At 39.2% G+C, this 27,659-nt stretch overlaps 1 protein-coding gene across 1 annotated transcript; it reads left to right on the forward strand.

Annotated features, from left to right (window-relative positions):
- Positions 1-5,227: 5,227 nt before the first annotated feature.
- Positions 5,228-27,440, forward strand: LOC126092816 (putative neural-cadherin 2). The gene is made up of 3 exons (XM_049908544.1): positions 5,228-5,303; positions 20,798-20,956; positions 27,358-27,440. Exons 1-3 carry the CDS (start codon positions 5,228-5,230, stop codon positions 27,438-27,440), a joined length of 318 nt encoding a protein of 105 aa, XP_049764501.1.
- The last annotated feature ends 219 nt before the right edge of the window (positions 27,441-27,659 follow it).

Here is a 27,659-nt window from a genome sequence, read left to right on the forward strand (position 1 = left end):
TTTTCCAGACATGTATTTCTGCTGAGGCTGGATACCACATGTTGAGTTTTGTCTGCATTTACTTTCATCTTATTTAAGGTGATCCATTCCTTCCAAATAGCACATCTGATTGCAGGATTGCTCAAGTTGGATTTTCCTCCTTTGGGGTAAGAGTAGTATCATAAGTAAATTGTGGTGTGTTACCATCTTGGCTTAGATCATTTGCAAAATTGAGAAAAAGGTGGGAGCTATAATGGAACCTTGTGGTATTGCCATATTCTAACTCCTGTTCTTGAGCTGTTGCTCCTTGAACTGAAATAACGTGCCATCTGTTTTCTAAGTAACACTGAAGGATAGCGTGAACAGCATCTTCCACACCACTGCATTCTGATAGTTTGAGTAAGATCTTGTGGGGAATGCAGACAAGTGATTTGTTCAAATCATTTGTAAAAGACAGAGAATAATGACATTGTCAACCTTTTATGTGATTTAGCCTGCTAGAGGAGCCATTCTCGCACAGCAAACATTATATGCATCTCAAACATTCCAGTATTCACCTCAAGGAGGAACCAGCCAAAGAATTAGACAAGTAACATGAATGTCTTCACTGTTGTTCTTAACTGAAGCTTAAACACAAAAGCATTATCATATGCACTTATCACCATCAACATTTTTTTCTCCAGAATGAGATTTTCACTCTGCAGCGGAGTGTGCGCTGATATGAAACTTCCTGGCAGATTAAAACTGTGTGCCCGACCGAGACTCGAACTCGGGACCTTTGCCTTTCGCGGGCAAGTGCTCTACCAACTGAGCTACCGAAGCACGACTCACGCCCGGTACTCACAGCTTTACTTCTGCCAGTACCTCGTCTCCTACCTTCCAAACTTTACAGAAGCTCTCCTGCGAACCTTGCAGAACTAGCACTCCTGAAAGAAAGGATATTGCGGAGACATGGCTTAGCCACAGCCTGGGGGATGTTTCCAGAATGAGATTTTCACTCTGCAGCGGAGTGTGCGCTGATATGAAACTTCCTGGCAGATTAAAACTGTGTGCCCGACCGAGACTCGAACTCGGGACCTTTGCCTTTCGCGGGCAAGTGCTCTACCAACTGAGCTACCGAAGCACGACTCACGCCCGGTACTCACAGCTTTACTTCTGCCAGTACCTCGTCTCCTACCTTCCAAACTTTACAGAAGCTCTCCTGCGAACCTTGCAGAACTAGCACTCCTGAAAGAAAGGATATTGCGGGCAAAGGTCCCGAGTTCGAGTCTCGGTCGGGCACACAGTTTTAATCTGCCAGGAAGTTTCATATCAGCGCACACTCCGCTGCAGAGTGAAAATCTCATTCTGGAAACATCCCCCAGGCTGTGGCTAAGCCATGTCTCCGCAATATCCTTTCTTTCAGGAGTGCTAGTTCTGCAAGGTTCGCAGGAGAGCTTCTGTAAAGTTTGGAAGGTAGGAGACGAGGTACTGGCAGAAGTAAAGCTGTGAGTACCGGGCGTGAGTCGTGCTTCGGTAGCTCAGTTGGTAGAGCACTTGCCCGCGAAAGGCAAAGGTCCCGAGTTCGAGTCTCGGTCGGGCACACAGTTTTAATCTGCCAGGAAGTTTCATATCAGCGCACACTCCGCTGCAGAGTGAAAATCTCATTCTGGAAACATCCCCCAGGCTGTGGCTAAGCCATGTCTCCGCAATATCCTTTCTTTCAGGAGTGCTAGTTCTGCAAGGTTCGCAGGAGAGCTTCTGTAAAGTTTGGAAGGTAGGAGACGAGGTACTGGCAGAAGTAAAGCTGTGAGTACCGGGCGTGAGTCGTGCTTCGGTAGCTCAGTTGGTAGAGCACTTGCCCGCGAAAGGCAAAGGTCCCGAGTTCGAGTCTCGGTCGGGCACACAGTTTTAATCTGCCAGGAAGTTTTAACATTTTTTTCTGTTATTCATAGTAAATTTAAAAAAAAGTCAGGTTAAACTTCTCTCCTGTTACAAGAAGTACTGTACAATAGTAGTAGAATGTTGTACTACCAGCTTCCATATTTTGTGGAAGCATTTTATAGTACACATATATAGTTATGAATTGTGTATTTCATGTTGTTTTGTATCAGCAATGTACAATGTGAATATAGGAGTAGTAACAGTTGACTGCTTTATTTATTCCATTTCATTTCATATATTCTATGTGAAGAATAACTATTTAAGCATAACATGAAATAAGCACTTAGTGTTTCATTAATATAATAATACCTACAACAACTTGTTTCAGCAGATGTTGCAAAATTTTACAGTTTTTATTGTATTTTTTCATTGGTCCTTTAGGTCATACATTGTACAAAGAAATGCATCATAATAATGTATTATATAAAGGAACAATAAAAAATACAATTCAATATATTCAGCTTTGCAGAATCTTCTGAAAAGGTGATAATTAGTGTGATCAGTGAACCATTACCTCTTTATTTCATATGACTGAAGCTGCTACAGATGCTACAAAACCTTAAAAATTTATTAATACTGAAGAACTCTGTTCTCTATCACACTACGAAAATGTTATTCATATGTTATTGTATTTGTTAACACTTATTCACTTTTTCCTGTTATTAAAATCAAAGGTCTTTTGTAACCTGAGTGACACTTTTGTTGACACTATCTTTGTCAGCAACTGTGTCCAACGTATGACTGAGTGACCTATTTTATACCCTTCAGGTATTAATAACATAACAAACATTGTCTGGTGATTAGGATCAACATATTCTCACTTACTTTTTGAAAAGAGATGAAATTTCGTCTTTTTTGCTGTCAATGTCATCATTCACTACTGCACTTTAAACGTACTGTAAACATAAGTTTAAGTACTATAGTACAGCCAAATTAATACTTAGAGCTGTCAGCCAAATGTAAAGGTAATCTTAATATGTCAGACAACTTTAAATTGTATATTCTGATGATGCTCTTGTTCACTTGAAGAGTGAAACTGGTCATAACAAAAAATACAAAGTGCGACTTGTGGCTATTTTTGAAAACTTAGTTTTAACAGTCATTCCCCCTGCAGACAATGCCTGCTCTTGGTTTATTCTCACTTTCTTTTAAAAAGTACTTCTGCAACTTAAAAATAATATTATCTATGTAAAAACTTGATAAAATTCTCTTGAGCTTCCAGCTGCATCAAGTGGTTTGAAATCCAAGAGCTTTTGGCTGAATACTATTTGGCCATTGTCAAGGGACTACTACCATCCTTATACAGCCATGCTGCCTTCTGCGATGTGTCCAGTACTTGTTCCAGAGCCATATAAAGTAATGTTTTCATTGCTTGCCTGCCATCCTGCCATGTCCACTTCAGCTTTCAGATGTCCGGGTCCCAAGCCATGCTTAGCTGCGAGCCACCACCTCCATTAACGGTGTTGACACAAATTTTTATCTTGATTGGTTCTTTCATTGCATTATCTCCAGAACTGTTAGTCATGTAATAACAGATGTATGAATGCAATACGATGTCCACTTCCTGGAGCATGCTTTGTTACTGCTGATTTCTCAGGGTACAAAAGGCGAAAGCATAGTTTATGTTCTAAGCAGCACTATTCAATAGTACACACAGTTTTTCCAGCATAAAATTGTCCATTCCCACATGGTATTTTATATACTCCTGGAGTTCTGAGGCCTACATCATCTTTCACAGGTGTCATGAGTTGTGTAATTTTTGCTAAGGCTGAATTGATTTTATATGTCTGTAGGGTTGGCTGACCTTTCCTCTTACTTAGCCACAGAATGACAAGGACACAAGCTGCTTTGAGTCCTCCTTGGAGTCCATCTGCCCACACGTTTTCTCAAAGGTGGCTTGTAAAACTGGGCAGTTGTTGTAGCCATCACCCCTGAAGACTTTCCATAAATGGCTTAGTACCTTCAGCAGGTTTTCAGTTTTTGAGATGGCTTCTCCTCAATGCATCAGGCTCCTCAGAATAGAATTTTTCTGTGATGGGTGCTGATAGTGTGAAGATATTTGTCTGTGTGGGTGGGTTTTCAGTAAACACTATGGCTGAGACATGCAAAGCTGAGACATGCATTTGCTTTATGGCAGACAAGGATGTCAAGGAATGGCAGGGTACCCTTTCTCTCTGTCTCAATCATGAACATGATATTTTTGATTTGGTCCAAGAATTCTTCCAACTTTTCACATCCAATGAATATGTCACTGACATAATGATAAAAGTAACAAGACTAAGCAGGAGTGGTGTCCAGGGTGATAACATCAAAATACTCCGTAAACAGGATGGATACAACTGGAGCTAATAGGCTCCACAGCATGACACTATCTGTCTGGTTAAAATATTCTCTACCATGCAAAAAATTTACAATGCTGTCAGACTGTGGTTAAATAAATCCACAACATTGTCATCAAATAATTTGGAGAGCAGTCTATAGAATCTTCATGCACATTCCTCCATCAAAAGTTCTGTAGAGCTTCTCTCCCAGTTATTTGACAACACTGTTGTGGATTTATTTAAGCACATTCTGATGATGTGACCTCAGAACACCAGGAGTATATAAAATATCATGTGGGTGCATACTATTGAACAGACCTGTGTAGAACATGAAAGAAGCCTCACCTTTGGTACCCTGAGAAATCAGCAATAGCAGGGCAAGCTCTAAAAAATGGACATTGTATGGCGATCAATGAAATGTCTGTTATCGCACAGACTAAGAATTTCTGGGGTAGTGTAATAAAAGAAACAACTGAGATAAAAATTTGTGTCAACATGCTCAACAAAGCTGGTGGCCTGCAGCTAAGCATGGTTTGGGACCTGGCTATCAGAAGACTGAAGCAGGTGTAGTGGTCATGCAATGAAGAAATTCCGTTATATGGTGCTGGAGTGAGCACCAGTGACATCACAGAAGGCAGAATAGCTATGTAAGGACAGTAACAGCAACCAAAATACAGTTTACACTAGACAGTGGTTGAAGACTACTGAGCCAGATGTTCATGGATTTTAAACCACTGGACATGGTGGAAGCTCTAGAGAATTTTGTAAGTACATGTCAACGCACAACCTTGTATTTGCATATTAAGTGAAATCCTGTCTGTAACTACATTTTAGTCTTATTTATAAAAATTATACTTATGAGGTTCTTTCAAATTACAGTTCTGGCTGGAATTATTCTTATTTATAAACATCACCACAACACTGATCAGAAAAAACAGCAGATAAAAAATGATGTACGAGAAAATGTAATTCATTATGATGATGAAGGTGTCGGTGAAGGTGACATGACTTCCTCCAATGTGAAACCACTGATGAGTCCTGTCAACGAAACTGAAATTGTAGTCTCTTTTGAACTACACAGTAAGTAAGATTGAAACAGTTATTTGAAGATGGTACTACAAAATACCCAACATATTATCTTTAAAATTTGTGTTAGTCATATACTGCATACTTCACATTTACTGCAACATAGTGGAAAATACAGACCTTTAACAGTGAGTAGCAGGATTTATTTTATTTATTCATTCATTCATCCAGGGACCATCTTACAATGATGTAGGATTTGCCATGATAACACAATGAAAATAAACAGCTCAAAAATGTATGAACACACAGAATATATGAGGAGTATTCAATAAGCAATGCAACACAACTTTTTTCTCTGCCAGTTTTGGCTAAAAAAAGTGCAAAATCTATTGTGGAACATCGTGGAATATTCCCACCTTAGCCTCTACAGGTTCTTGAAGCTCCAGTAGGTGGTGGCACTATACACAGCCTTCAAAATGATGTCTGTAACTGTGGTGTGCTCCAAGCATAGAGTTTCTTTTGGTGGAAAACCAGAGCATTACAGATATTTGTGGTTGCTTGCCAAATGTCTACAGAGACCTGGCAGTGAACAAAATCATCATGAGTCACTGGGCGAGACATCTGTCATCATTGCAATGAGGTTGCACAAGCCTGTCCAATCTCCTGTGTGCCAGTCAGCGACACACAGCTGTGACTCCTGCAATGTTGCAACTTGTGGACACTCTCATTTGAAGTGATTCATGATCAGACACCTCACTGCTCAACTGTATGTCTCTTTTGGTAGTGCTGACACAGTACCATCTGTTAAGGTACTCAAAAGTCTGTGCCTCCTGGGTGCTGGGTTCCTCACTGCCTAACAGAAGATCATAAAGAGCAATGAAGCATCATCTGTGTGGGACTGCTTGTGCATTACAAGGCTCATTGTGACAATTTTTTTATCATCATCACAAGTGATGAAACATGAGTTCATCACTTTGAAATGGAAACAAAATGGCAATCTGCGGAGTGGTGTTACACCAGCTTTCCTCTGAATAAAAAGTTCAAAGCCATGCCCTCAGTCAGTAAAATCATGGTGAAGATCTGGGATTGTCATGGTGCTATTCTGTGGTGCAACAATCAACTTTAAAGTTTATTGTGTTACCCTCAGGAAATTGAAGAAAAGATTTCAGCATGTTTGTTGCCAGGAAAATGCAAATAAACTTCTACTTCTCCAAGGCCTCACACAAGTCTGCACATCTCAGAGAAGCTCACAAATCTTCATTGGACTGTTCATCCTTATCCACCCTACAGTCTGGACCTCATGCCTTCCAACTTCCATGTGTTTAGCCGAATAAAGGGTACATTTTGTGTGAATCAGTATGTGGATCAAAGGGAGGTTATTGACACAGCAAGATGTCTTTGATGCCGACCTGTAGAGTGGTATCATGTGGGCATACATACTTTCCCAGTGAGGTGACAAAAGGCCATTACATTGAACAGAGGTTGTTTTGAAAATAGGGTTAGGTAGAAAAAAATATTTAAAAAAATAAAAATATAAAAAAAGACAGGGAAATGATGTGGTCCATTGGGATCCTGAATAGAACCAACCTATTTTCAGAAAAAAAGAAAGAAGTAGTGCTTACTGAACTCTGCCTGTATAAGCATCCTTTTGTAAGGATAGGATGAGTGCTTGGCTGTCCCTATTGTACAGAGTGCTATGACATACACACAGTTTTCTCCAGACAACTTGTAATGTAAGCATTGATTGGTTCTTCATTGCTATATACCTCTAGCACTAAATCCAGTCTGTTCATAAAACTGACACCAGGCTCATAAACATTCCACTATACCCCATGCACATCTTCATGTCTTTCCCCATGATGAGTGAGACTCTGAACTCAGAAGAATGACAAGACATCACTATCATTCACTGCAGATCTTAGTACATGATTCTCTTGTAAAAGCTTTGTCCTGTGATAAGTTGTTGTAGTTACCACCATTCATTGTTAACCACTACTCTGAGTCCTCTACAAAATTTTTGATTGTGTAGCATGCATTACTGATGAGAAATGTTTTAGCTACCTTTTTAAATAGCTATATTTTAATATTATTTATCATCTCCTTTTGCAATTTATTGTACAATTTCATTTTCTCATAGAAAATGCTGTTTTGAGCTCTTCGTTTATTTTTCCTTGGGGAATTTAACTCCAAACTGGCACTGGTTCCATGATTATGTGTAGAATGTTTTCCCTGATACATACAACAGAGTGGTAGGTGTACACATTTGTTGCAGTGAAGATACCTAGTTTTGTAAGGCTTTTTTACAAGAAACCCACCTACAGTTTCTACTTGTTATTCCTGCAGCCTTTTCTGCAGTTTAAAAATTGTGTCCATGTTTATTCCATCAACCACCAGAAAGAATCCTATAGCCAAGAACTGAGTGAATGTAGGTACAATATGTCACCAAAAGGCAATGGCTGTTACAAACTCTTGATAGATCCCTAAGAACAAAACATGCTAATGACATTTTTGCTGCCAGCTTCTTTGTCTGTTCATTAATTTATGATCAAAACTCATCCCTGAAAACTTTGTGCTTCTTACAAAATCTATAGATTTATCATCTGTGCTTAATGCAACAGAATCGTTTTCCCTCTTTACTATTAAGCACATAATGTTTGTGTCCCTTAAGAGGGACATTAAAGTATTATATATTGCTCAATCATAAACATCCTTCAGGGTATCAGTTGCTTTCTCTAATAGCAGTTTAGGTGTTTTATCAGTGACTTTGACATAGTGAAGGGAACTTTTGTCCATGTCTTATACTGTCTGAAAAGTCATTGGTATACGAGGGCTACCCAGAAGATAATAGACATTTTGTCTACTGCAGCAGTGGGTGGGGCTACAGCCACCGTCTTTATGCTGTAACATTCCTACACTCACTATGCATCCAGCAGTGATAGTGTATGGTCTGTTTCTCTGCTTCTTTGCTTTCTGTGAAGTGTTAAAATATGCGCTGCAATAGAAAATTCTGCCACTTGTGAAGTGCATTCTGTGGTTACGATTTTGTTAGCAAAAATCTTCAAACCAATGTGAATTTGCCAAATGCTGATAAAGTTAAGGCAGGTGATACAAAACAAGCATCAAGGACAACTTAGCATAAAAGTTGTGTTTTTTCATGAATACACATGTCCACATACGGACAACTGTACCTGAGAGCTCCAAGGGGTTTTGGATGGGAGGTGCTTTATCATCCACCATACAGCCCCGATTTGACACTGAGCAACTACCACCTCTTTCCATCAATGAAGACATGGCTCACTACACAACAGAACAACTACTACCTCTTTCCAGAAATGAAGACATGGCTCACTACACAGCACTTTGATACTGTTGCTGAATTGCATGCCAGTATAAACCAGTGGTTGCAATCACAGGCTGCAGATTTCTACAGAGATGGTACTGAAAAACTTGTGCCAAAATATGATATGTGTGTCACAGTTTTAATGGTGGCTGTGTAGAAAAATAGCTTAAGAGAGTACCTTTAAAATGCATTTAATAAAATTTGGTTTTTCTGTATTGTTAATTTTTAAAAAAAAAAATGTCTGTTACTTTCTGGATAGCCCTTGTAGATTAAGAACAGAATTGGACCGTCACAGTACCCTGAAGAACATCTATATCTATTTTTTTTCTTACCTGACAGTTGTTTTACTAAATATGTATCATCAGTAGATGTGAGAACTATCTCTAACCCTTGCACCCTGTTTTCCAGGTAAGATTAGAGCCACTTATTTGCTATTCCTCTTATACATAAAGCTTCTAGCTTGTTTAGAAGTACTTTATGGTCAGCAGTACTAAAAGTCTTGGAGAAGCCTATGAATATGCCAGTAACACAGTCATCCTTATGAGGAGCTTCAAGTACAACTTTCATGAGCTCTATATTCGCTAATATGGTACAAAGTGTGCTTTGATAAAAGGGTTGTATTTTTTCATGTAGTTCTTTAGTCTTTCATTATTGATTCGGTAATTTTTTAGGATGCAGATAGTAGTGAAACTAGCTTGTAGTTTTCAATACTGTTCAAATTACCTTTCTTTAGTGAGGGCACAACTCATGTGCTTTGGGTACTCTGAAAAAATACCTGAACTAAAGGACCCATTTAGTATGTTTGTTAACTGCGCTTGTGTGCTCTCCATGCTCACCTTCAGAACAGAGAATGAAACTTAATCTTATTTTCTAATTTCTGTATTACCTTCCTAACTTAAAGCTCTGAAGACATAATATTATTGGATCAATAAACTGACAAAATATCATGCAAGAGTTAATCTGAACAGAAAACAGCAAATATGAGCAAAAAACTAACTGCTTTTAATGTGGTTGGGATGGGGGGGGGGGGGGGGGGCAGGGAAAAAGCTTCCAGCTCTCTTGCGCAAGACTCTGTTGTGGGATACAACATCATTTATTTATTTATTTATTCCATGTGATCTGATGGTACACAGTGTGTTGCAGATGTCGGAAAATATCATTTAACATTGTTAACATGTATTAACGTAAGCCTATAGTAGCCTAATGTATTATATTGCTCAATGTTTTCAATTTAACACAAACAGCAAGATTATTGTTCTAAGTATTCATTTACAGAGAAAAAACAGTGACACAACAAATATGACTTCACGGCTTTGCTAAATTTTATGTTGTCTTCGATGGACTTAATACTAGTGGGAAGATTGTTGAACAGCTGGAGGCCCATGTGGAAAACTCCCTCCTTACACAGTTGAGTGTTTGTATGTATAACATGCAGGTTTGCGTTTTTCCTGGTGTTGTGTTCATATATTTCACTATTTTTTACGACTCTGGGGTCAGTTGGCACTATGTGTTTTCTGAAGAATTTTAGAGTCTCCAGAATGTAGAGGCAAGGCAGTGTAAGGATTTCCAACTTGACGTGTAAGTCACTGTGGGTGCTACATGTGTTTTAGGGAATTTAGTTGCAGTGTCTCTGCAGTACTACACAAACAGTCATTTACAGTATTTGCCAATCCCTGTGGATGTTCTATGGCTGCTGTTGGAAATGTCTCCTCAAAAATTAATTCAAACAATGTGCACAATCTAGAAAACTCAGCATTTACAATATTTTTAATATACACTTCATTCCAGGTGTGATTGGACAATGCCCTAGAAAAAGTATGTATTTTATGCTCTGGGAAGATTCTTTTGGAGTCCTGCAATTTGTTTATATTTTACCATGCCTGCCTTTAGCTTTATTAACTGACAGTACTAACCAGGAAGACAAAGATCTCTTACAAATACTGTCCACTTTTCTCTGTCAGTGTCCACAAGTACACAGTGTAACACTAATGCTGAGCTTTTCTGTACCCTAGTAGCAAAGTTAACTATTTGTGCCACACCAAGAGAATTCATGCATCTTCCATTGTTTCATTGCTTAATTTATGGACAGAACCCAGTGGGCATTTTATCTTCCTGTTTTATTTTGGTCCATTATTGTTTAATTATTATTTTACTCTTTGGAAAAATGCCAGTATTATGAGCTGGAAAACTTTATAACAGAAAACTAGTACCCACATACTGCGGTGAAAAATTCATAAAACACAACAGCTTCATATGTGTCAGAGCTGATTGCTTTTCTCAGGCAAAAGATGACAACATATGAGCAGGAAATTTGAAACTGTATTATATTAGTGGTAGTTCATAGCTCCCACAATACGACATCTCTGGAATATGTAAATAAGTTAAGGAGTTGGATGAAAAATGAGAACAGAGGATACATGTACTTTTGTGTGCAGCAAGCTGACAAGATGGGCAGTCATAGGAATGAAAATTGTGCTTAATTTATTTCTATACTAATTTCATGTCAAATGACAGAACATTCTGTCTAACATATAAATCAAATTCTCATTAAAGCTTCAGTCCTCTGTAATCAGCATTTTATTCAGCTACAGTAAAGATAAATCTGGATCTAGGGTAGCAAATTTTTAGCTTTGAAAATTTCTGAAAAACTAAAACTAGGGAAAGTACGAGGTTGCTGGCAGAATTGAAACTGTGAAAGCAGGTAATGTGTTGTGACTGTATAGCTCAGTCTGTGACATCATTGTCCACAAAAGGCTAGGTTTCTTATCAAGTTCTAGTCCAGCACATATTTTAATCTGCCAGGAACTTTCAAGAAGAAAATCCTTGTCTTTTGATTTATTGTATGTTGTCACACTTATAGGACTTTAAAGCAGAGACAGAATGGGCAACAGTTACACTATATATTAGTAGAGGTGTTAACTGTCATGAACTTCAGTGGTTTGCGGATTATATATGTAGATATAGATCTGAAAATTCCTCTAGCTTTCACTCCTCTTTTAACTGTACTACACCAAGACCACTCTGAAGATCTCACTGTTCTGACATTAATATGAACTCTTCAAGGTTGTCAGGACATGTTATGTTCTTCCTCAATTTCTTCTTGTACAATTCAACATTTTGACACCTGCACTGGCTTCACCACTAGGACCTTCTTATTTTACATGTTAGCTGAACACTGTCGGCAACCAGTGTTGTATGCACTTATAAAAGGAAGTTTTCCTGCCATAAAAGGGGGTCTCCCCATGCTTATGATAAAGAGGTGGGGGTCATTAGATAAAATTTATTTGGCTACTATGGGTGGGCCACTGTCATGGAATAGATAGCAAAATGGGCCGAACAGTAGAGTGGGACTGTTAATCAAAATATTATTGCTGTGCCAGAGTGATGACTTCCTGGTGATTGTTTGTGTACTTTGAACACTGTAGCTGTGTATTTACTTCTTTGGTTGTAGGAATCCATGAAGCTGGAAGCCTATTTCCATCTCCTTTATTGAAATTACATTTCACTTTGTAAATCTCAACTGCTCCTTGGACTTTCCTTCTATAAATGTCACTTTCCTTGAACAGCACACATAGATAGTGTAAAATAATTTATTGGTCATAGTCTCCTCATGTTTCACTACCACAGGTTACACACTTTGTTTCAACCACATATGGTGGTCATGCTCTTTAATAGTTACCTTAATGTCTTGTCTGTTTCACTTATGTGCAGTTTTCTGCAGCCACACACCATTTCATAGACTTCCACAGCTTGAAGGTAATCAGGTTTGTCTGTTTTGCATCAGAAAAAGTTATCTGCTCTGTGTTGAAAAATGTGGTCTGTAAACCAGTTTTCCAAAAAATTCTGCCAATGCAGTCAGTAACCCAGTAACGATCGGTAGCCTAACAGACTGCGAAGGTGAGTCCTCATCCATCTAGTCAGAACAGTTAATATTATTTCATTTGAAAATGGACAAATCATCATATGGACCAATCATGAACAAATCATCATAGCCTTTGGCCTTCAGTGTCTTCTTTAGGAAATTAAACTCTGGTTTCAAGTTGTTATTGTCACTGATGTGGACGACACATGAAGACAGTGTTGGGTACTACTTGCTTCTAGGCTGGGTGCTTGTACAAAGTGGCATCAAAACACATATTTGTGTTTGCAGGCTTTGTATACACTCTGTGTCCTAGAGTAATGTCATATCTTCTATAAAGTAACACCCCATAACAGAAGATTGACCTCACTCTCTATCTCCAAGTTGAAGTTGGTTTTGAGATGAATCACATGTAAGAAATTGTGGGATCTGAGAGACTCTGCTGCATGGCCATATAATAAATGTGTCATCCACATAGTCGGGCTAACAAGAAGGCTTCAGTGGTGCCAAGAAAGCTTCAGCGGTGCATTACTTATTGCCTGTTGTTCAAAATGTTCCATAAAAATTTCAACTGCTACTGGTAACAAAAGATGAATCCTAGCTTGATCACAGGCATAACTCAATCAGGTCACATATGTATGGAGCATTTAGATGCAACTTTGCACTATTATCCAACCCAGAACAACCCACATCAGTGACAGTAACATCTTGGAATTGGAGTTGTTTCTTACACGAGAGATGAAAGGCCAGCATCTATGTAGGTTTGTCAGTAGGTAGGGCTTTCAAACAAAATGTCATTAATTATGCTTAAACAATGTAGGAAAGAACAGATTGCTGCTTACCATGAAGAAGACATATCAAATTGCAGACAGGCATAATTAAAAGGCACACACATAAAGCTTATGACCATAGTCTTCATCAGTGAGAGTGAAAGAGAGAGGGGGAGAGAGGGGGAGAGAGGGGGAGGGAGAGAGAGAGAGAGAGAGAGAGAGAGAGAGAGAGAGAGAGAGAGAGAGAGAGACCATTCACATAAGCAAGCACACCGCATGAACACATGAAAGCCAAATCCAGCATCTTGGGCTGGAACGATTCCAGCCTGAGATGCAGGAGTTGGCAGTCATGTGTGTGTGTGTAAGGCATGCTTGCTTGCTTGCTTGTGTGTGTGTGTGGGGGGGGGGGGGTGTTGTGGCCGTAAGCTTTATGTGAGTGTCTTTTGAGAGTGCCCATCTGCAACTTGACGTGTCTTCTTTATGGTAAGTAGAAATCTGTCTTTTTCTACATCTTTGATATTCCTACCTGGAGCTTCCATTGTGTAAATGCTTAAAGATGAATGATGAACCACCTTCTCACTATTAGGCTACCATTTGATGCTAGAGTTGCTGATCACATAAGCAGAATTATTGAGAAAATGGTATGTGGTATGTCGAGAAAATAAGTACCATTTTGGAAAAAGAACGTCCTAAAAATATTTTTTTCAAAATAAAATTTCTTTTTATAAGTAAGAGCATCTCTTAAATTATTTTTCTGTATAGTTTCCACCTGTGTTCAGGCATTTGTCATAGTGGGAAACAAACTTTTCTCTGCCTTCTTCATAGAAAAATGTCACCAGTGAGGATAGCCACTGCTGAATACTGCTTTTTTTTTTTTTTTTTTTTCAGTCATCAGGTGTCGAAGCACCTCCCTCCAAAACCACACTTCAACTTCAAAAACAAGAGGCTGTCAGAACGTATGATATTAAGGCTATACAACAGGTGACTGAACTGCTCCCAACCGAACTGTTCAATAAGGTTTTGAGTGATACCAGTAGAATGTTGATGTGTGTTCTCATGAGGCAAAACAATGCCTTGACGGAGCACTCCATACCTTTTGTTTTGGATTGTACACTGAAGATTTCTCAGTACTTCACAGAATTGTACCATATGATGGTTTCACCTCTGGGAAGTAACTCAACAAGCAGGATGCTCTCTCTGTCTCAGAACACAGTGCTCATGATTTTTGTGATGACAATTTTGTTTTGAACTTTTGTTTTTTGGGGAATCATGAATGCCTCCACTCCATCAACTGTTGTTTTGATTCTGCAGAGACATGAAGGACCCATTTCATCACAGGTCACAATTCCGTTTAAGAATTCATCTCCCTCATCTTGTATCAGGTAAGAAATGTCAAAGCCCTGCCAAGTCTCTTCATTTTATGGAAATCCTTAAGAATTTTTGGAACTCAACAGCAGCACAACTTGCAAAAATTTAAGTTATTTGTGACAATCTCATGCAAAACGGTTTTTGAAATTTGTGGAAACTTATCATAAACCATCTGTTTTCATAAATTTTCTCATTCACTTTCCCAACCAAACCATCACTGACTACAGGAGGCCTTCCACTCCATGCTTTGTCATGGACTTTGGTTCATCTATCTTTTAATTGTGTCAGCCACTCTATCAGGGTCCCATGAGTTATTACATTAGCATGATAAATCTGTATAATTTGACAGTGAGCTTCAGCTGGCTTAGCATTCTTCACATTCAACAACCATATTACAGAATGCTCTTCATATTTGACAGGCTCAGAGATTGTCTTAAACATTTTGAATGATCACTAACAAATGTGAACAGAACACAATTCAACTGCAATGGCATCAGTGGAAAGACAATAATTCAGAGAGATGAATGTGAATGTGTAAAACTGTGACACTAGTGCTGTTGGGGTGGTAGAAAAAAACAGTACTCACTCTTTGGAAATGCCTCTTGTACAGATAGTGTGATGTGTGGCTGGAAAGTATATATGGATGGAACAAGAAGGAGGTAAAACAATGTATTGTGGTTAAAACAAAGTGTGGAAACTCCAGGTAGGAATATCAACAATGTAGGAACAGACAGATTGCTACTTACTGTAACGAAGACATGTCAAACGCATACACGACCACCAACTCCAACATCTCAGGCTGGATTACAACATCATGTGGGATGCAAGCAGTAATCTGGAGGGGTGAAGAAGGGGAAGGGATAGCAGTGGTCTGTACATAAGTATCCCTTCCCTTCCCCTTCCCCAGCCCCTCCAGATTGCTGCTTGCATCCCACATGATGTTGCATTCCGACTCGAGACGCTGGAGATGGCGGTCGCAGTTTTCTTTGTGTGTGTGTGTGTGTGTGTGTGTGTGTGTGTGTGTGTGTGTGTGTGTGTGTGTGTGTGTGTGTTTTACTGATGAAGGCTGTGGCCAAAAGCAATATGTGTCTTTTAATTGTGCACATCTGCAACTTGACGTGTCTTCTTTACAGTAAGAAGCAGTCTGTCTTTTCGTACATTGTTAAAACAATTTATGAAAAGAATGGTAACAGAATATCAGGAGAACTGCAGAAAGGGTGTTAATTTCAACAGTGTACATCTGCTAGCCCAGGAAAGCAACATTTATCAAGGAAAACCTGAGAAATTTACAAAAGTGAATATAATTTCAATGTAGGAGGAAGCTATAGGCTTTCAACTTTGTGGATTCCCCTAATCAATTAAGTAAATACTCAGCCATGGTGTGTGAGGGTTACAAATATCAACCAGACAGCCAATGCTACAGCATGATGATAATATTTTGATTAACATTCCTACTCTCTTGCTCAGCCTACTTTGCTATCTATCCAATGACAGTTACGTATTAATAGTAACTGAAAGAATTTTAGCCAGTAACCCCACTTCTTCAGAATAAGAGAAGGAAAAACTTCTTTTATAAGTGGACATGGCAGTAGTCTTTGACAGTGTTCAACTAACCTGGAACACAAGATCTTGAAGATCCAAGCAGTCGTGTTGGGTTGGGTTGTTTTGGGGGAAGGTCTCATAGGTCTCATAGGATTAGGGAAGGATGGGGAAGGAAGTTGACCATGCCCTTTCAAAGGAACCATCCCAGCATTTGCATGGAGCAATTTAGGGAAATCACAGAAAACCTAAAGCAGGATGGTCGGACGTGGGATTGAACAGTCATCCTCCTGAAAGCGAGTCCAGTGTGCTAACCACTGTGCACCTCGCTCGGTCACAGTGATGTAAAAATGTTGATTGTACAAGAACAAATTGAATAGGAACATGAAGTGATCTAACAATGTAGAAGATTTTCCTTCAGTGACAACCGCCATGAAGTCTGCAAACTTATATAGTAATGGCAAATCTTGATACACCTGACATTAATTCCAATAACACTGTTATTGTTGTTGTTGTTGTTGTTCTGGTCTACTCTCCAAAACCGGTTTGATGGAGATCCCTAGCTTGACTTTTTTGTACAATCCTCTTAATCTTTGCAGAACTACTACAATGTGCGTTGACTTCACCTGTTTACATACTGCCCAGATTAAGAGATCCTGCAGTGAAGTCTTGACCTCTATTACACAATTTTTATCCCCTATGCGTCCGTTCACAACCAGAGTAATGATTTCTTGATGAAGCAATGGCAAAATTTTTGTTTTCTGTCAAGTTTGACTTAGTATTTTCTTACAAATTATCCCATCAAACTTTCTAATATTCAGCATTCCTCTGTAGCACCTAATTTCAAAAGCTTCTGTTCTCCTCTTATTGGAACTACTTTTCCTCTATGTTTTAGTTTTGCACAAGGCTACATTCCAGACATATGCTTTCAGGAAAGGCTTTCTTCAATGTATATTCATTAAAATCTCACACCATTTGTGAGAAAGGTAGGTACAAGGGCATGCTGAAAAATAATGCTTCTGAATTTTTTGTGTGAAAACTCTTAAAGCTTTTTAAGTAGAACAAATGTTATTAGCAATTTACACCTTCATTCTTCATGTCTACATATTTATTTCTCAATATAGCCACCCTGGCAATTAACACATATCTCCCAATGAGAGACCAGTTTGTTGACACCATCTCTGCAGGATGTGACTATTGACAGAGCCAAAACCTCACTTCTGCATTTACTGCTTCATCCCTATCACAGTGATGTCCTTGAAGCTGTTTTTAAGTTTTGGTAATATGTAGACATGTAGAATAAAGTGTAGAATATTCCAAAATGAAATTTTCACTCTGCAGTGGAGTGTGCACTGATATGAAACTTCCTGGCAGATGAAAACTGTGTGCCAGACCAAGACTTGAACTCAGGACCTTTGCCTTTCACGGGAAAGTGCTCTACCACCTGAGCTACCCAAGCACATCTCACAACCCATCCTCAAAGCTTTAATTCCACCAGTACCTCATCTCCCACCTTCTAGACTTCACGGAATGTCTCCTGCATACCTTGCAGAACTAGCACCCCTCGAAGAAAGGATTTTGAAGAGACATGGCTTAGCCACAGCTCAGGGGATGTTTCCAGAGTGAAATTTTTACTCTGCAGCAGACTGTGCACTGATATGAAACTTCCTGGCAGATTAAAACTGTATGCCAAACCAAGACTTGAACTCAAGACCTTTGCTGTGAGAGTGGATTGTGAGGGTGGGTTGTGAGTCATGCTTGGGTAGCTCAGTTGGTAGAGCACTTGCCTGTGAAAGGCAAAGGTCCTAAGTTTGAGTCTCAGTTGGGAACACAGTTTTAATCTGCCAGCATCATATCAGCGCACACTCCACTGCAGAGTGAACATTTCATTCTGAAAATATCCCCCATGCTGTGGCAAAGCCATGTCTCCACAATATACTTTCTTCCAGGAGTGCTAGTTCTGCAAGGTGCAGAGCTTGCGTGAAGTTTGGAAGGTAGGAGATGAGTTACTGGCAGAATTAAAGCTGTGAGGGCGGGTCATGAGTCATGTCTGGGTAGCTCAGCTGGTAGTCCGGCACACATTTTAAATTTGCCAGGAAATTTTATATTGTGTAGAATATTAACATTTGATTTGTTTAAAAAACTTTTGAGTTTTCATATAAAACATTCAGAGATCTTTCTTTTAAGCATGTCCTTGTATTTATAATGGTTTGAGCTGCCATGTCAAGAACTTCTTCTTAGTGTGTTACTATAATTAAAGAACTTTCTTTGTGTATCAAATAGATGAAATGATTGGGTACTTGCATGTCAATGATGGTGAAATGATGATAAGGACCACACAACTATGAAACAGATGCTATTCTTTAACAACAATTTAAATTGACAAGATGACATTCATTATATGTAAAGTGAAGGTGGAGGGGGGATAAAGGCAGGGAAAGGGAAGGGATTACCACTGTCAGCTGCTTTGGGACATTACATGGAATCGGTGATGATGAGTGTAAATGTGTACTTGACTGGGATTCAAGTGCAGGATCTTCTGCTTACAAGACAGATGCATTAACTACTGCACCATCCAGGACACAATGTTATTGCAAGTGCACGGACTATCTTGGCACACCTCATGGCTGACCCACATTCACACCAAGAACTACCTATCTCCAGTCCCAGTAAATTTCCTCCATGCTTGCTGCTCTCAGTTTCCTGCAGGTCATTGGACGTACTTGTGCATCTGCACTCAAGGTGGTGGGTTCATTACCAATTGAGGTGCATCAGTTATATGAATGCATGGTGTCTTCTCTTTCCAACATGTCCAAAAGGACAAACACCACAACACCACACATTCATACAGTTGATTCACCTAGATGGGCAATGGAGATCCATTTTATTCAGTGCAGATGCCCAAGTACACTCAACAACCTGCGTGAAACTGAAAGTAGAGAGCATGGAGGAAATGGACAGGGCTGCAGATAGGCGGTGCTCGATGGGAATGTGATTTGGCCATGAGGCATGTTGAAACAGTCCGTGCAGTTGTGATAACACTGTGTCCCAGATGGCGCAGAGGTTAATGCATCTGCCTAGTAAGCAGGAGATCCCAGATTCGAATCCCAGTCTGGTACACATTTTCACTCAAAAATGGTTCAAATGGCTGTGATCACTATGGCACTTAACATCTGTGGTCATCAGTCCCCTAGAACTTATAACTACTTAAACCTAACTAACCTAAGGACATCACACACATCCGTGCCCGAGGCAGGATTCGAACCTGTGGCAGTAGTGGTCACACAGTTCCGGACTGAAGCACCTAGAACCGCACGGCCACCGGCCGACCCATTTTCACTCATTGATGCTAATTCCACATAATGTCTCTATGCAGCTGACATCAGTAATCCCTTCCCTTTCCTTTTCTTTCTGCCTAAGCCACCTACAATTTAGCTGTGGATTCTGTGTGGTGTCTTTTCTTTTGGGCATGTCCAAAAAAACAGACACCACACATTCACATAAGTTGACATTCAGTTTTATTTATTTGTAATTTCAAATTCTGAATATCCTATTAGCAAGTGATTCATGAAAATACATTTTACAAATATTATTGCAAATAGTATCACATAGCACATGGAATATATGAGATAAAAAATAAAAAAATTGTTCAGTCAATAACAGTACAGGACAGAAAATAAATAACACAATGTTAGTAAACTAATTAATGCAACATAAACAAATAAAATGTTAACAAATATGTGCAAGAAAATAGAGATTTTGTAAAAATAATTATTTTGTTTTAAATAATTGTGTGAGTTACAGCCAAAAGTACACTGGTATAAGATTATTGTCACTTAACTCTCTCACATCTGGAATCAATGTTCATTATGTTACTGCAAATGGTATGGAACTGCATATTTAACAATAATACGAAACTTCCATTTGTTGCTACTTGTTACCACTTTGAAATACTAGAAAAATAATCATGTTTGTTTTCTTGTGTTCTTACAAAACAGTACAATAAAATGAAAAATGCTGCAAACTATTAATAGTTTGTATGAAACAGTTTTTGAAAACAAAATGTGTGTGTAACATATTACTCATAAGAAAATTACTTTTAAAAGTGTTCATTGCTCTCCACTATAAGCATTTGTAGACTCTATGTTTGGCCATGTTATAATTTACACTAATACTTTCTCCCTGAGTTGGTTATCCTTTGTTTCATTCCATCCCCTTTTTTCCTAATGCTAATATTCCTCTGTTTTGTTCATTCTGACCCCCTCCAAATCTTTTCGTAATTCCTTAATCCTTACAGTTTTTTACCAAGGCCTTGATAATATTTTGGCTTTTTTTTACTTTCCTTTCTCTGTTTTTCAGTACTATAAGTTTCTTTTATATTTCCATGTTCTGAGCTTCCGTTCTTCATTGTGACTACCCATTCTCCTCATGTCCCTGTGTTTTTGGAAGTGTCTGTATGTTTTATAATGACAACTTACTATTCTCTGTGCATATTCCTTCATTGGTTCCCTTTGTATTTATTGTTATTCTTTTGTCTGGGTTTGTATCTCACTGTTTATTACTCTTATGTTCCAATCACTGATTTCTTTTGTTTACATCCAGAAATCTATTGTGTTTATGCACATGTGGTTATATGTAACACATTTTCTTTATGTATCTTTTCCATACTCAGATCTACAACAAAACCATGAAAGGACACTAAGAAGCATTATAAACAAATACAAAGATAAAACTGATGCTGAAGTACATTTGAAAACTAATGATGACATACATATCTATTTCTGTGAAGGCAGCAGGAGTGTATCAAGCTCTCTGTCATCTTTATGTACAGGTAATTATTTAATTTCCAACACCAAGACTTTAACCTTCTGAAGATAGAAACAGAATGCCTAAACCATTCATAACACTTAAGAAATAGCAAGTTCAACTTTGTACTTTGCTTGTTATCCTCTTTCCTCTCCAGAAATATGTTTGTTCTTTGTTTATTTTCTAACTTTATCTTTTATTTATATACTTTACATTCACTTTTAATGTGTAGCTATCATCTGCAATTTATCCATTCTTTGCATCAAAGCTATTAAATTTAATAACAAATGTAGTTTGGTATCACTTCCACCTTATTGCAGCACCTCTCTTGACATGGAGTTCTCAGAGACGTATCCTTTTTGAATACTTCTTAATTTGGAGTTCGGAGCAACATTTGCCTGCCCTTCTCTCGTCCTTATCAGATTTTTCATTCATCAGTTCTGAACACAGGTTTCATTGTCGTCTTAAATGTATACACACAATCCAGTCACATTAATGTAATCTGCTGTCAAAAGCCTGAATAACCACCTTGTGCAGTGCAGAGCACTGCAAGATGTGCAGGATGAGAGACAGTGAAGTTCTGGATGGTACCAACAGGAATATGGAGCCATGCAGACTCCACTGCCATGGTCAGCTGTTCTAAGTTTCTTGGCTGAGGATTCACTGGATGAACAGCCCGAATCAGACAGATTCTCAATTGAGTTTAAATCTGTGGAGTCTGGTGGCCAGGGGAGTATGCGTGTGGAACGATTTGAAGTGGAATGATCATATAAAATTAATTGTTGGTAAGGCGGGTGCCAGGTTGAGATTCATTGGGAGAGTCCTTAGAAAATGTAGTCCATCAACAAAGGAGGTGGATTACAAAACACTCGTTCGACCTATACTTGAGTATTGCTCATCAATGTGGGAACCGTACCAGATCGGGCTGACGGAGGAGATAGAGAAGATCCAAAGAAGAGCGGCGCATTTCGTCACAGGGTTATTTGGTAACCGTGATAGCATTACGGAGATGTTTAACAAACTCAAGTGGCAGACTCTGCAAGAGAGGTGCTCTGCATCGCGGTGTAGTTTGCTCGCCAGGTTTCGAGAGGGTGCGTTTCTGGATGAGGTATCAAATATATTGCTTCCCCCTACTTATATCTCCCGAGGAGATCACAAATGTAAAATTAGAGAGATTAGAGCGCGCACGGAGGTTTTCAGATAGTCGTTCATCCCGCGAACCATACGCGACTGGAACAGGAAAGGGAGGTAATGACAGTGGCACGTAAAGTGCCCTCCGCCACACATCGTTGGGTGGCTTGCGGAGTATAAATGTAGATGTAGATGTAGATGGAGTATGGTAAACTCATCATGGTGCTCTTTGAACCACACATGTATGCTGAAAACTGTGTGATTAATTGCATTGTCCTACTGGCAGATGCCATTGTGCTGAGAAAAAACAAACTGCATGTAGGGTTAGACATAGTCCCCAAGGGTGGGGGCATATTTGTATTGATCCTTTGTGCCTCCCAGAGTGACAAGATCATGGAGAGAATGCCCTTTGGCCTCGGCCCTTGCGACAGTTCTTAAAACTTATTCATCTGAAAAGGCCACCTCTTGCCACTCAGTGGACATCCAGTTGCAGTTTTTGACTGCAAATTCCAGCGTTTGTCAACTACAAACAGTAGTCAACCTGTTTACATGAAACAGGCATCTGCTGCAGATGGCCATATGCAGCAACATTTTCTGAATTGTCACTGAGGAGAAACTATTGGTTGCCCCTTGGTTCAACCCAGCAATCAGTTGTGCAACAGGCGCGTGGGCAAATATGCCCATACAAATCTCCACAGACATTGTTCACTCGTCATCTATTGCCCGTGGTGCACCAAAGTTGTCCCACACCAGTTTTGGATATCACAATTTTGCCACACATGGTATGCTTTAATCACAGCAGCATGCAAATAGTTTACAAACTTAGTCATTTCAGAAATGCTTCCATGCTAATCCTGAGAGCCAATGATTATGCCCTTTTGGACATTAGGTAAATCACTCAATTTCCCCAATACGAAAAAGACGGCACTGTCTTCCGCATCCCCTCGACACACTTTACATGTTCTCTACAGCCTATGCTGCCACCTGCCATCTGAGAGTGGTTATTGCACATTGACACTGAATGTAGATGGTGGTCACAATAATATGACTGGACTGTGTAATTATAAGAAACGAAGAAAAAACTGCTGGTCATTGCCTTCAGGAGGCGTAATATTTTGTACTGCCAATTGACAAAATTAATGTGTACTACTGGCCAACATATCTGCCTCATAACTTTTCTTGGGTACATTTTCCTTATTTTTTTTATGCATCGTTCTTGACAGATTTAATGTGACCCACCAGGACTCCCTCTCTTCTACTGTGCCCACCTAAGACCAGCCATAGAAGATATTCTCTGATGCCTTAAGACACTTTCAACATTCTGTATCTTCTTTTTCTTAGTGTTTTCCACACACTCCTTTCCTTACTGATTCAGAGGGCACCCTCCCAATTCCTTAACTTACCAGCCCATTTAATTTTCAGTATCATTCTGTAACACCACATCCAAAATAATTCAGTTATCATCAAAGTGTTCTTTTCATACTGTAGAAATGGATCAGTTATCTTCTTTTCTGGTTTTTCTCCAGCACACAATTTACGTCTGTATGTTACGGAGCTCCAGATGTCCATTCTCAGAAATTTGCTCCTAAAGTCAAGGCCTATATTTCATTCTTGTAGATTTATTTTTACATCTGCTTCTTATAGCCTCCTTGCTTTTTTTTTTTTTTTTTTTTTTGTTTGCATATAATGCATATTATGTGAGCATTAGACTTCTCATTCCATTGTATACAGCTTCCTGAGCTTCATTGAGGACAGCAATGTCAACAGTGAATGTTATCACCAGATACCTTAAAAATTTACAGGTTGAGATAAATGCAAATACAGTTGCAAATTCTGCCTCAAAAAGCAAAATTACCTAACAACTGCTATTTCACAGCAAATTCCACACAGGTGAGCTACACACATCAAAAAAAGTTTTGCATCACTCCGGTTCCCAGAACTCCTGAAGACAGACATTGACTGTGGATATTGTATAAAAAAGACACAGTCCCTTTGACTGTTCAGAGATGTCACTAAACCCACCCAAAGATATAAACAACTGTGCATGAGCAGCACTTATTAGAAGGAGGGTGTTCAATAGCCGATCATTTCCAGTCATTCCACCAGAAAGGAGGTGCATGGCTCATGTTGTCTGTAGTTCAACCATGCCTAGATGGTCAATACTGCAGTTCGATCGTGTCCACATTGTTACTTTGTGCAAGGAAGGGCTCTCAAAAAGGGAAGTGTCCAGGTGTCTCAGAGTGAACCAGAGCAATGCTGTCCGGACATGGAGGAGATACAGAGAGACAGGAACTGTCGACGACAAGCCTCATTCAGGCCGCCCAAGGGCAGTGGATGAGTGCTACCTACTAATTATGGCTCGAAGGAAACCTGACAGCAACACCCCCATGTTGAATAATGCTTTTTGTGCAGCCACAGGATGTCATGTTATGGCTCAAACAGTGCACAATAGGCTGCATGATATGCAACTTCACTCCCGATGTCCATTGCGAGGTCCATCTTTGCAACCATGACACCATGCAGTGTGGTACAGATGGGCCCAACAACATGCCAAATGGACCACTCAGGATTGGCATCACGTTCTCTTCACTGATGAGTGTCACATATGCCATCAATCAGAAAGTTGTTGGAGACATGTTTGGAGGCAATCCGGTCAGGCTAAATGCCTTAGACACACTGTCCAACAAGTGCAGCCAGGTTGAGGTTCCCTGTGGTTTTGGGGTGGCATTATGTGGGGCCAAGGTACTCTGCTAGTGGTCATGGAAGGTGCTGTAATGGCTGTACAATATGTGAATGCCATTTGCTGACTGATAGTGCAACCATATCGGCAGCATATTGGCGAGGCATTCATCTTCTTTGTGGACAACAATTCGTGACCCCATCATGCACATCTTGTGAATGACTTCCTTTAGGATGATGGCATCGCTCAACTGGAGTGGCCAGCATGTTCTCCAGACATGAACCCTATTGAACATGCCTGGGATAGATTGAAAAGGGCTTTTTATGGACAATGTGACCCACCAACCACTCTGAGGGATCTTCACCAAATCGTCATTGAGGAGTGGGACAATCTGGACCAGCAGTGCCTTGATGAACTTACAGATAGTATGCCATGACAAATACAGGCATGCATCAATGCAAGTGGACATGCTACTGGGTATTAGAGGTACTGGCCTGTACAGAAATCTGGACCACCGCCTCTGGGGGTCTTGCTGTATGGTGGTACAACATGCAATGTGTGGTTTTCATGAGCAATAAAAAGGGTGGAAATGATGTTTATGTTGCTCTTTGTTCCAATTTTCTGTACAGGTTCTGGAACTCTCAGAACTGAGATGATGCAAGACTTTTTTTGATGTGTCTATTTTATCAGAGATACTTTGAAACAGCTTTATTTTCTGCTTATAAATACTGAAAATGTGTGAAATTTGATTTAACACATATATTTTAATGTGACAGTTTAAGGTGGCAGAGGCTTTGACTGTGGTTGAATCAATTACTGGTAGAGGTCGGGACTGAACTACCTCATTTACGACACTGCCAACATCAGCAAAAATTGCATGGTAGCCATTACTGAATCTTTTGCGTTGTGCATTGCTCATTGTTTTCTTTCCTTTTTGTAAGGTGAATGAAGAAACTAATCCTATTGCTTCATAAAGTTTGATTATTTGTTGACCATGAAACACAAGAATGTATTGGCAATCCTCTAGACCATCTGACAAGGTCTCCTTTTGCAGAAACACGGAACATGGGTGAAGGCTGGCTGCCCTGCATGTGGGCTTCTTTGCCCACATTGCTCCTCTGCCCTCTGGTTGTCAGAATTCAAAATTTATTATGCTTGTGGCCAACTGCAAGTTTACACTCTGCACTATAGTGAGAGTCCGCCCCCAATAGCTGAGGGGTCAGCATGACAGAATGTCAATCCTACAGGCCCGGTTCAATTCCCAGCTGGGTCAGAGATTTTCTCCACTCAGGGACCGGGTATTGTGTTGTCTTAATCATCATCATTTCATTCCCATCGATGCGCAAGTCGCCGAAGTGGCGTCAAATCGAAAGACTTGCACCCGGCGAACGGGTGGGAGGCCCTAGTCACAGGACATTTACATTTACTATAGTGTGACCAGAAAACAAAGCCTGCCATTGTATTTCAAGCATACCAAAACTCTTCCCTTATGTGCAAGCAGAGTTTTTTCAGTCTTACTTATAGACAAGTACCTAATCAAGTCTCTAAGTAACTTTGTCAAGTATGGGTTGCACGGCTATGAATGTTCATGAAAGGTTGAAATCAATGCTTTGCAGACTTTGTAATTATCAAATTGGGTAGGGAAAAAATTATGTTGAGAAACCCCATTAATCAGAGCCATGAAAAAGATGCTGAATCTCAACAGCAACAATCTTTTGTTGAAAGGTCAAATACAATGAAAAGAAAAAATCTGCCAAAGAGCATTTCAGAATAAAAAAGTTGAAGTTGTAGCAAAAGCAAACATTCCATTCCAGAAGCTCCCACATAAATTATTCAGTCAGTTCCCAAGCACTAAGCCTTCATATTCAGGCAGCTAGCATGACAAGATTTTAAATCTGTATGAGTAATCATTTACAAACAAAAAGTTTAAAGTTATAAAAATAAATAAGTAATTAAAAAATGAAAAAACACAAATTTCGCTAAAAACAGATGTGATTTTTTCAGGTCCTTATTGTCGTTGATACTCCAACTACCTTAATTTTAGTCTCACTCTTAAACTGTACTTATATTTACATCATCACTTCTTTGAGGTACAGGTTTACCAGTAGGGGAGGAAGACTGCTTTCTCACCTTATGCCCTTTTTGATCAAGCATTTTTTCTTTGTCTTCCATTCTTCCTGTTTCCTCTTGCTTGTTTTAATTTGAAACGTTACACCAGAATTCACTTCCTAGTGCCTTTAACTGTCTAAAAGATTGTTATCTAACAAATCCTTTACTTTCTTTTATTTTATTCTGTGTATTATTCTTTTCACTAATTTGAATGCTTGACCTGTTAAGCTGATTGTGTAATAATTATGACATTTATTGATATTGTCATCCATGGGATTGTGTAACTGACATGGTGTTGAAGTCTGATGGTATGTCCCATAGATTTCACACATAAACTTTGACATATGTTGTACTGTATATTTAAATTTGAAACCCAAACACAGCCATCAAAGAATGTATATTTAACTGCTTATTGAAAATTTTCTCCAATAATGGATTATGTGTACTGCAAACTAAGTGATTTTTGTTGCTAAAGCTTTTGCTTTTACCTACAAATATGTTTTTAGGTTCTGAAGACAGAGAACAAGATCTGAAGTATTTGATTCAAATGGGATTAATCAAATCTGAACAAGGCAGGAGAACAACATAGTGACCATCACAAGATACTAGCATGTTTCAGTGAGTGATATGGAACTTTACAAGAATTCTACTTGTAACTCTGTGAGGGCCACATCAAAGTGCAGAGTACTACAGCATGTGCATTGTTTCCAGAATAAAGTGTCTTGAACTGTAACTCTGTAAAAACTTCCTGCCAGGCTTCTTATGTGAGAAGCATAAAATATGAATAATTTTACATATTTACAAGATG

Source organism: Schistocerca cancellata, chromosome 7 (assembly GCF_023864275.1).
Source record: "Schistocerca cancellata isolate TAMUIC-IGC-003103 chromosome 7, iqSchCanc2.1, whole genome shotgun sequence".
In the NCBI taxonomy this organism is placed as follows: domain Eukaryota; kingdom Metazoa; phylum Arthropoda; class Insecta; order Orthoptera; family Acrididae; genus Schistocerca; species Schistocerca cancellata.

Bases quoted from the DNA above. Each gene is read 5' to 3' on its own strand.
- LOC126092816 (XM_049908544.1), top strand. From the start codon at position 5,228: ATGACTTCCTCCAATGTGAAACCACTGATGAGTCCTGTCAACGAAACT. The intron at 5,304-20,797 runs GTAAGTAAGATT...TTCCATACTCAG, and splicing joins AGTCTCTTTTGAACTACACA to ATCTACAACAAAACCATGAA. The intron at 20,957-27,357 runs GTAATTATTTAA...ATATGTTTTTAG, and splicing joins TCTGTCATCTTTATGTACAG to GTTCTGAAGACAGAGAACAA.